The sequence below is a fragment of the Drosophila teissieri genome, chromosome X, assembly GCF_016746235.2.
Source record: "Drosophila teissieri strain GT53w chromosome X, Prin_Dtei_1.1, whole genome shotgun sequence".
NCBI classification, from domain to species: Eukaryota; Metazoa; Arthropoda; class Insecta; order Diptera; family Drosophilidae; genus Drosophila; species Drosophila teissieri.
The window spans coordinates 15,433,427-15,444,392 of record NC_053034.1 but is presented as its reverse complement, the minus strand read 5'-3'; the positions used below and the strand labels follow the sequence as shown (position 1 = coordinate 15,444,392).

The 10,966-nt window shown below is 41.5% G+C and overlaps 1 protein-coding gene across 1 annotated transcript; it reads right to left on the bottom strand.

The window, feature by feature from the left end:
* Window positions 1-1,680: 1,680 nt before the first annotated feature.
* On the bottom strand, window positions 1,681-2,372 carry LOC122624633. The gene has a single exon (XM_043804292.1). The coding sequence runs from the start codon at window positions 2,250-2,252 to the stop codon at window positions 1,899-1,901; it is 354 nt and encodes a 117-aa protein (XP_043660227.1). The 5' UTR covers window positions 2,253-2,372; the 3' UTR covers window positions 1,681-1,898.
* Between the last annotated feature and the right edge of the window lie 8,594 nt (window positions 2,373-10,966).

Below are 10,966 nucleotides of genomic sequence, written 5' to 3'. Positions count from 1 at the left end.
TTGTTCAAAATGAAATTTCCCCGAATGCAAAACGAATACGAAATTTGCCGGGAGTGCAAAACAAATCGCAGTACAAATTTCGGATTAGCTGCGATTGCAGGACATTCAAAGAAGTGCGTTGGCCTATTGCTACGCTTGTTACTATATCCTTTTTTCTTTTTATACCCGTTACTCGTAGAGTAAAAGGGTATACTAGATTCGTTGAAAAGTATGTAACAGGCAGAAGGAAGCGTTTCCGACCATATATATATATATTCTTGATCAGGATCAATAGCCGAGTCGATCTGGCCATGTCCGTCTGTCCGTCCGTCTGTCCGTCTGTCCGTCTGTCCGTCCGTCCGTCTGTCTGTCCGTATGAACGTCGAGATCTCAGGAACTACAAAAGGTAGACAGTTGAGATTAAGCATACTGACTCCTGAGACAATGACGCAGCGCAAGTTTGTCGATTCATGTTGCCACGCCCACTCTAACGCCCACAAACCGCCCAAAACTGCCACGCCCACACTTTTGAAAAATGTTTTGATATTTTTTCATTTTTGTATTAGTCATATAAATTTCTATCGATTTGCCAAAAAACTTTTTGCCACGCCCACTCTAGCGCCCACAAACCGCCCAAAGCTGCTACGCCCACACTTTTGAAAAATGTTTTAATATTTTTTCATTTTTGTATTAGTCTTCTAAATTTCTATCGCTTTGCCAAAAAACTTTTTGCCACGCCCACTCTAGCGCCCACAAACCACCAAAAACTGTCTGTGCTGAAGACTCCTTCGCATTTTCACTAGCTGAGTAACGGGTATCAGATAGTCGGGGAACTCGACTATAGCGTTCTCTCTTGTTATCAATTGAAAGCCATTACAACGTGCCACAGGCAGTTGCATATCGATTTGATCAGCGGCGGGGCATTAATTCTCTATCGTGCAGCTGTGGAAATGAAATCGCGACCGAAGTTAAATAGTCAACGCGCAGCGAGGAATTTCATTAAATATATTTTTTAAATACGAAAAAATGGATGGCCAAATGGAATGGTTGCCGCTGGAGAGGGGAGAGGGGGGGGAGGGGCAGGTGCCATAGTTGGGCCATAAATACTGCACACACCCATAAAAAGCGAGCGCCAGCGCCATCGGCATGCAAAATGCATGGGCGCTGTGGTGTGGGTCGGAAAAGGGGGCGTGTTCCGCCATAAACATTTGCATTTGATGGCCTCCAAGGGGAGCGGGAAGTGGCAAGGAGTTGACATAAAATAAGATAATATTCGCAATCAAACGGAGCCGGGGGCTCGCCATAAATTTGTAGCCACGGCAATGCCAAGGATAATGCATCCGATAGAGGACACGGTTGCGGTCAGGATCCCTACTTAAACACATTTTACTATGCGAAATTATAGAGCTAAATTGCGCACTTTCTGCGTTTAAAAATAAGTTTTATTAGAATTGGATATTTATATAGCTCTACTGCTTTATTACACACATATTTGCTCTTGCTATCTGGTTACTTTAAGCATTCTCAAAAGCGAAGAGTCCAAAGTGTGTAAGCTCTTTCACGAAATTGATACTTTACTAAGCCATTTGCTATCCTTTTTTCCTATATCAATTTATGGGCGCTATTATTTCGACTGCAGTCGTTTCTCAAACGACAGCTGTGCGAAATTGCAGTGAAGTAAAACATAAAATGCTGTAATGATTTGTATTCCATAGCTAATGCTGGAAAGAGCATTCCTGTAAAAGCTATAATTAACAGCTTGCGAGGTGTTTTATCCGTAATATTTCTAAAGAAATCTCTTTTAAATTAGACATTATTAGACAGTATTTCAAAAAGAAGGGTTTTTTGCTAGCAAAGACCGCAATATGATATATAATCCACCAACAACTTGGATGCTCTTGGATGGGACACCAGATTTCCTACCAGAAGTCGCCCTTATCACCGCCGCGACAGCCCATGTCCAGTCCATTGTAGGCGCAGAAGGCCTCTCCATTGTCGATGCAGGGCTCGCAGGGTCCCTGATCCTCTCCAAATCCAGAACGCGGAACCTGCGGCTGGCCAAAGTAGCTGGCGGGCATTGGAGCACAGCTCATTGGCCGGAAGTCGCCCATTGCCTGCGACATCGGTTGAGTCCTTTGGCCGCAGGACGATGCCGCTCTGCTCCACTGGCCGTCGACGAAGGCGGTCGCATTGGCGCTCATGGCATCGCCCATCTGCGGAAAGATGGGCGAATTCACCGGCTGGCCGTTCCAGTAGGAAATCTCGTTCGCCATCTCTAGATTTGGATTTTGTTTCGAAATTTGGTAATTCAAAATTTTGAGTGTTATTTAAATGCTACCGAAAGTTTGCTTTAAATGTGCTTGGCTGTGTGATCCGTATGTTTATGAGCACTGCCAGGCGATTGATTTTGAGGGATCTAAGCACACATTTTCAAGGGTAAATTGATGTCTAAATGTTTTTATAAATTGCAATGAAAATATGGCTACTAAAAGAGTAAAAGGGTACATTGTTTCTTTGGCATTTGTAAAAGATTTAATTCCTTTTTCTACATCTAGGCACACTTTTCTCGCTTCTTTTCGTGCGAAAACTGAATTGCCTGCTTTTGGAGGGCGATTTTAATTGACAGTTAGGGTCGCGCTTTCTGTTGATGCCTGGCAATCCTGGCAATTTGCAGCCGCTCCTTGGACAGGACATGGCAGCCTTCGCAATCTGGCTTAGATAGCATGGAGTCGTCGTCGTTTTTTCCGCCTCCATCAATCGCCGGCGCCCACTGAGAATGTTAATTAGCAGCTGACCGAGCATTTGGTTATGCCACCCCCACGCCGCCCACTTCGATGGCAGTCAATTAGCCGACATCAATGGCCACGCCCCTCCGGACAGGACACCGCCCATGCCGCCCCTCCCGCCCATCCAGGATCATTCGCCGCCTGCTGTTGCGTGCATTTAATGCGCATTAATTGCGCATAATTAAATTTTCTACAATTTTATTATGCACTTTACATGGCAAATGCTCAACATTAAAACCAGATTAAAGTGGCAGAATGGCATACTGATAGTTTTAATCCAATTTGCCGAATGTCTTTTTGTTGTGTTTTTGTTCGGCGTCTTCGTAATGCTGGGAAATGGGAAATCTGTTCTTTAATGAATAATTAGTAGACATAAAAAGTGCCACGAACGCCGTTTGACTTTTCTCTTATTTCGCGGCCATTATTTTCCGTGCTTCTTTTTGCATCTGTCATTTAACTGAAATCGTGTCAGTTGCGCTGTCATTGTTGTCAATATTATTATTATTATTATTATTATCATTATCATCAACATCGCTTCTGTTGGCCGCTTTCCTCTTCCTTTTCGCGTTTGCCAGCTAAAATTCTGCATGAATATTTAATTTCATTTTAATGCGGCTTAAATTCCATAAAACTTACCAACACACAGAAGCTTGCCCATGGATATTTATGTAATGTGTGTGTGTCATTTAAAGTACAGAAACAATTTGAAACAAGAAATTCCTTATTAAAGCTGATTTAAATTCTTTTTTAAATCACAACGCATACCTTTAATCCTTTTAATGAACACGCACATATTTTTCTATTTAATCAGCTTTGTCTCCAAAAAATGCTGTTTAATTAGCTCCAAAAATAATTATGAGCAAATTAATATTTATTTTGTGAATAAAATTAGCTTAGATTTCTACAAATTTTCTACCATTTAAATGCTTCTTTTCAAGCCAGTTGATGGCAAAATCTCTAGCATGCGAGAAGTACGGACTGGGAAATTCTCTCTGCGGAATGTTTCCGCTGGCAGCGAGGAAAAGTCCCAGGCGCAGGATATTTCCCTTCGACTTTCCTAATGCGGTGCCTAGAATAGCTGCTGGGTGCGGGGGTGGCGAGGGATTTAAGCCAGGGGGGAGGTGAGGGGATCAAATGCTGCTGCTGCTGCGTTGAAGCTGTTCCAGCATTTTACGCATATTTTTGGCGCCGGTAAAATGCTCCGCTGTCTCCCAGTGCACCACAGAAAAAAATATACGCGTCGTATAGTAAAAGGGTATACTAAATTCGTTGCGGAGTTTGTAACAGGTAGAATATAGCGTTTTCGAGTTAATGAAGTATAAATATTCTTTATAATAATATTATATCATTAATCAGCACCCAGACCCGTAATATGAAAAACCATTAAATCAAGAAAGTGCTTCAAAGTTTGATCACTTCAAGTTCCTAGGTTATTCTCGCTGGGTATTGTGCTTCCAAGTTACTAGGTTATTCCCGCGGTGGGCTTCCAAGTTCCTAGGCAATTCTCGCTGTGTATTGTGCTTCCAAGTTACTAGGCTATTCTCGCTGTGTATTGTGTCGTGACAAAGCTGTCTCTTTTGGGGCCCTGGAATGGCTTCCTTGGCGAGCGAACGAACGAGTTGAGCTTGTGTTCGCTTGGCTAATTTAACATTTGACAATTATTAATACATTTCAAATGGTTGCAGCGAGAACGAAAAAAGAACTGAGCAAATATTTAACAGCTGCTCAGCGCGCACACACACCCACTCGCACACACACACAAATGCCCATATGTGCACACATATGTACATGTGGGACGCGTGCGGCCCACCACTCACCACGCCCCCTTTGAGCCAAGTGGGTCGACGCCTTCCGAGTGTTTGCCACTGCGTCATTAAAAGCGGGCAAATGGTGGCAGGATCACTGAGAAAAGCGCCACTTTCCATTTCATATTACCATTTCAATCCATGGATACTCCTTATTACCCATAAGATACCTAGTCTCTAAGTCCGAAATCCTTTTCAAACATAAGTTTTAGCTTAAAAGTACTAGTTTAGTTGCACGATTTCGTGCAGTGTAAGGCCCAAGAGAGGTAAGTTTAGAGAATGAATGACGTCTTTTCACTTCTGTTTTTATTTTCATCACATTTCTATTTGTTGTTGCCGCCGTTTTAATTGCTATTGTTGCTTCTGTTTCTTATTATTATTATTATGCTAGCCTTGCCTCCCCCTCCCCCCTCCCCCCTTCCCTAACACCCCCTTTATCACCAACGCGTGTTGTCTTTCGTCCTCATTTGACTGGTAAAAATCCCAGGCCAACGAGGCGTATGAGTAACAATCCTGATATGCACTGCCCGCCAAATATGTAATATCCTACATTACATCGATGTGATTTAAACGATTTCCACATCTACAGAAGTTGTTATCATATGATTTTATTTCAAACAAAAATTCTTGTGTTCAAAATTCATAGATATGTGTACATAATGCAGCTATCCCATGCAGCTATCCTGTTTTTGCCAACACAAAAGTTGGATTTAAACGAAACTAATTTACCTGGGCCATTTGAAGGTCCGTAATTTCCTGGTTCATACCCACTTCCAATTATTGTTTTATCTGCTCGTTTCCATGTCTGTTTCCATTTCCGAGAGTCACTTTTATGGTCGCGCTCTTTTTCTTGACTTGACTTGACTTGGCCCCGCTCCAAGACCGGGCCAACAGCAAGGTCAGCCAAACCGAGCCACCGATCCACCGAACCACCTAGCCACTGAGCCATCATAACACCCAACCACCCAAGCCCACAGCCACCCACAGCCACCAACACCCACTTGCAACCACATGGCCACCACCACCACCATCACCACCACGCATGGGCTTAGGCATACTTGGAGTCTAATCAAGCCCGAAACCTAAACAACAAAGGCCCTGGAATGGACACTGGTCCCTGGGAGGCGGAAGGCGGGAGTGGGTGGTGGGTGGCTGTTGGTGGATGGAGGCCAAAGGACAGGTCGGTCCTCTTTGTCAAATGTGTGTCACGACCTTACGCACAAATGGACGATGACAACTGTCGTGGCGATGAGACGCCACCAAAAACGAGTCTTAAACATTGAATTAAGCCAGCCACAAAAATAAAAACGAAAAAATCCAACGGAAATGAAATATTTCTATAAAGATACCATACAAAAAGCATGGCTTTTAAGCAATAAGCTAACGGCTGAGAAAAAATTATTTTACGCAATATTTCTGCACTAAATAAAAAGGCCTTTGCGTTAAATTAAATCAAGCAAATTGAAATGCATTTTTGTTTCAGCCACATAAAAATTGTGCAAAAAACTAATTCAACTAAAAGCATTTTGAGCAAAACAATTTGATGAAATTGATGTGCCATTAAAATGGAATTATTTGTTATAACTTCAGATAATATACGATTATTTCAGGAGAAAGCAGCATGTGTGCGATAAATTGAATTGATTAATTAATCACAGCTAAAAAAAAGGCAAAGGAATTTTTAATTAAATACAATCGAGATGTGAAGCTCGCATAAATTCTGCTTTGTGATTTGTGATTGAGGCTGAAAATTAAGAGCGCACAAGAACACCTAATAAAAGAAATCAAGTATCAAGTATTCAAATATTCAAATATGCTGCCATTTTCCTCACACGGCTTTTCCGCCACCCAGTTTTTCCGCCAAGCCAGGCAAGTGTTCAACCGCAACTAAGATGGCACTCAGTTCTTAGACGTCTCAGCCGCATCCTGGCCGCCTTTCCTCCTGTCCCACACGAGTGTGCTATAGATCCTGGCAGAATGTTAATCCAATCCCAATGCGGTTGCTTTGTAGTATCCTTGGAGGGAGGGGCGTGTAGGTGTCGGGATGTGTTGATTTAAGCTAAACAAAATCCAAAGCCACGCACGTCTTAACCCCCGAATGCCAGCGTTTTCAAATGTAAGGTTGCATGGTAAATGATTTTAATACCATACAAAAATTGTTTGGAGAAATCATAGTCGATTTTATATCTCTTCTATTTTACAGAATTAAGCAGATAGCTTTTTGTCAGAACAAGGAAATAACTGTGCGAATATGGAATGTCATACCTCGTGGTACACGGCATAATATTTCATATTTGTCTTGAATTTTTCTGCAATAATGATAAAGTTACCCCTTATTCTGCGCAGTGATCAACGGGTTAAGCGAATCTTCGCTTCGGGCTTTCGCTAATGAAATAGTCCCTTGTTTTCCAGTATGTTCGTGTGTGGTGTTTGTTTTTCAGACCCGACAAACAAAAGCATCAGTCGAAAAAAGGGTTACTCCGCTTCTTAGCCATGTCTTGCTCTTATGGCCGCATTAAAATTCAAAATACGTTCGCCAAAAGGCAAAAGCCAATTTCAACCTTCGCTGCCTGACAAAATTCATTTGCCAATCGACAGCGAGGCAGGTCCGAGTTTTTCGTGGGTGGCTTTTCCTGGGCCGAGGCTTTTCGTTTTCCGCAGTTTCCCGGATTTCTCCAACTGAATTGCGGTGTCTCCGCCTCATGCATAGTCAACAAGCGAATGTTGCTAGTCCTTTCCCGCACTACTCCGCCACATTCACATTCTTCGCAGCACACTGAAAAAAAAATGTTAAATTTGAGATATTCATTCAAATACCATTGGGATTAGAGAACTGCAGCAAGCCACCGGCACTCTAAGTGTCTCATCACCCGGGTGTTTGTAGACACTCTATTTGCGGCAATAACAAACACCCGGGTGTTTGGCCACAATACTAAATAATTGATGTTTCTAAGAAAAAACAATCAATGTCTTACAAAACAATGTCTTAAGAAAAAACAATCTTATATATCATTAAATAATATTTATACTTATACTTCTATTTCTATTGTTTTAGCTGGCATTCAAAGTGAAATTATAAAATTATCGGTAAGATAGCTGAAAGAATTACGTTACATTAAATAGAAATAATGAATAATACTAAATACTAAATAATAAATACTAGAAAATACTAAATTCTTAATAATAATAAATACTAAATAATACTAAATACTAAATAATACTAAATACTAAATAATACTAAATACTTAATACTAAATAGTACCAAAATATATGCGCCCTCCTCTGCGCTTCTCAAAAGTCCTACATAAGCAAACCACTTTTTCAATGTTTTTTTTGTAAATACTAATTGTGAGTGAGTGGTGCAGTGATATGTGATATATGATATATGGCAGCAGAGGATATCAATAGTGTGATTTCGACCTACTGGAGTGGAGGAAGTGCCTGAGCTAGCTATTTTCCAGGAGCTACAACCAGCTGTCAGCTCTGACGTGGAAAGAGCTTGAGGAAAGGGGTGAGTACCGAAACAAAATTTAAACTTTCTTAAAATATGTGAGATATGTATAAGTCTTTAAAATGCTAAATTAAACTCATGATTTGATTAAAATGTATCTTTTTGCACCACATTAAAGTCAAACTTTCGGCTGTACTTATTCGGAAATTATTAAAATATTTTTTGTGAATTTCAGTGGCCCTTTATGATATATTCCTTTTTCCTCCGTTGATTTTCCTCTTGCCGCCGATTTCCCCTTTTGATTCGATTCGTTTGCAGTCCACCAAATTGTTTGGTTCGTTTAGTTTTCCCTCTGTAAATGTAGTCAGCTGACAGCTGTAAGCTAAAAATTGCACGCACCAGCGGAAATACCAAGTGTTACGTTTTCGGTAAGGGCAGTTACGACTCGAAGCAATTTGGAAATAATTTATAATAGTATAATATATCTAAATTCATATGGAAATATAAGGCAGTTCACCAACCTAACAACTAATTTATTGATTTGTTGGCCATGGAAAAATAATAAAAAAATACAGAAAAAAGAAAGAAATTATCCACGAATATTGTTACAAAAATGCACCTAGGATTGCATAACAGGGTATCAGTTAGTTGCAACCCCATACTCTCGACACTGCATGTGTGTGCGTGGGGAGCAGGCTTATCTGACATTTACGCATTGCAAAAAAATAAAAGCGGAGGCGATGAGAAAAAAGTCGGCTATGCTTCATGAAGTTTCGCCATCAATATTCCGCCCACCACCCCCTTCTTGCCCTTCGTCCCCTCGCCCCCCTCCACCCTTCAGTCTTTTGAACCCGTAACCCCTTGAACCCGGCATATATTTGCGCTTTGATTGTGTGGGTGCCGCTGTCCAAAAAGTGTGTGTGTGCGTGTGTATGCGTGTGTTATGAACACGTTGTGGCGATAAATTTTGTCATGCTGCGTTATTGAGCCCCTGAACCTTATAAAAATTTATAAATGTCAGTAAACTGTTGAAGGTCATCAGGCAGACCGAAACTACGAAGAAACGTAGTTGAGTGACAGGATCCCCCACCAAATGAACCGATGACCCGTCCATTCCTCGAATCCCAAATCCTGCGATGCCTTTGGGCCGCCCTTTTTTGCCCCAAATAAGTTCAGTCGTGAATATAAAACTATGTGGAGTCCTTGGGGAATTGCACATACATTTAATTGAAGCAAAGAGAATTGACTCTGAAATACAAGTAGATAAGAGTAATACTACAAATTGCACAAAACAAACTATTTAATTGTGTAAAATACCTAAACATACACTCAGAAGTCGTTCGAAAAATATATGAAAGCACTGAAAGGATAAGGAAAAAATCACTTGACAAAAAGCTTGCGAATGGAGGACACTCAATTTCATTGTTTGCCGGCCGCCATGGAAATCGAGTAATTTCTATGCAAAAGTGACCAGAGATATTCAATTTGGCGAGGAGTGGCCAAGGATGTCCAGGCACTCCTCGGACACCCTGGAAACCTTTTCCCCCTCCCCTTGGCAAAGCCAGCCAGGCTAAGCTAGTTAGAAGCTATTTCAGAAACTATAAATATGGAAATACTCACTTTGGTGCTGCAATGCCAGGCAAAAAGAGCAGCAAAGCGTTGCGAGTAAGATATATGTAGATATAAATACACTGGCCAACAAACTAATCAGCCATATAGCTCAACCAATAGCTTCAGTTAAAATGCATTAAATATCATTGACCTGCATTCAAAATATTACATTCCTAAATGCCTTTAAATGCTGTCACATTTCAGCTACCGATTAGCCGTGACATTTCTTTCTCTGTGGATCTAAGCCCGGCGCGGGTTTGCAGCCAACAGGGGGGACTGGATAAAGAGGACACGGATGCGGATGCGGATGAGCATGGGGATGAGAATGGGAATGGAGATGGGGATGAGGTTGGGGATACGGCACAGCTGCCGCACCACGCCACTTGAATGCGCAAACACAAAGACTCGCATATGAGGCGAGGTCGGACTCGGCTTGGATTTTGGAGCAAGTTGGGTTCAGTTCAGTTTTCGAGCAGGACCAAGAAGACTGATGGCGATGAGGACGAATGAGCTGCGACTCGAACACAATTCGCCGTCGTGGTCGTAGTCATAGTCGTGGCCGTGGTGTCCTTGACGGAATCCTCTTTAACTGTAAGCTGCCCGGAAGACCAGGACAGCCCAAACAGCTGATTATACATGAGAACGTACACGCTGAGAAAATCGTGCACACTTCCTGCATCTGTAAGTGGATATTTGATATCACTAATAAAAAAATAGATCTTAAATCTGTAATTGGATATTTGATATCACTAATAACAAAATACTTCTCAACTTTTAGATTTTTACTAAACTTGTTTTCGATAGAGGAAGGTACAGAAATATATTTAAAAACCAAATAGTTTAGTTATTGTTGAACCAGAAGTAAAACAACAGAATGGTTTTGCAAATCGTTTATTAAGAAACTATGCACTTGGTTTGAAAATAAATAGTTCCTTGCAAACTACAGCTACTCTCTTAAAAGTGCAGTGAGAACTATAGTATTTTCTTCAGTCCATTAGAACTGCCAACAATACCACTTACATACGTTTTCGTGCCCAACTGGCAGTGCATAGGCTTTGGCCAGCGAAGGACCTCACATGCTAGTCTCCCCAGAGGCTTTGGTTATTACAAATGGTCGGACAGTTCGGAGTCCTCTTCCTGTTCCTGCGCTCCTGCGTTTCTGCAGTAAATTTTCGCATTTACTTTTTTTTCGCCTGCACAGCGTCGTTAAAGATGTGAAACCGCCTGCTAAAGCTCACTCAAGTGAAAAATTTGAAAACGTCCAGTAAAATGAAATGAAATGAAATGCGAGAAAGTAAAAACACACAAGGCCATTGAAGCAGTCGGCTGGCCAG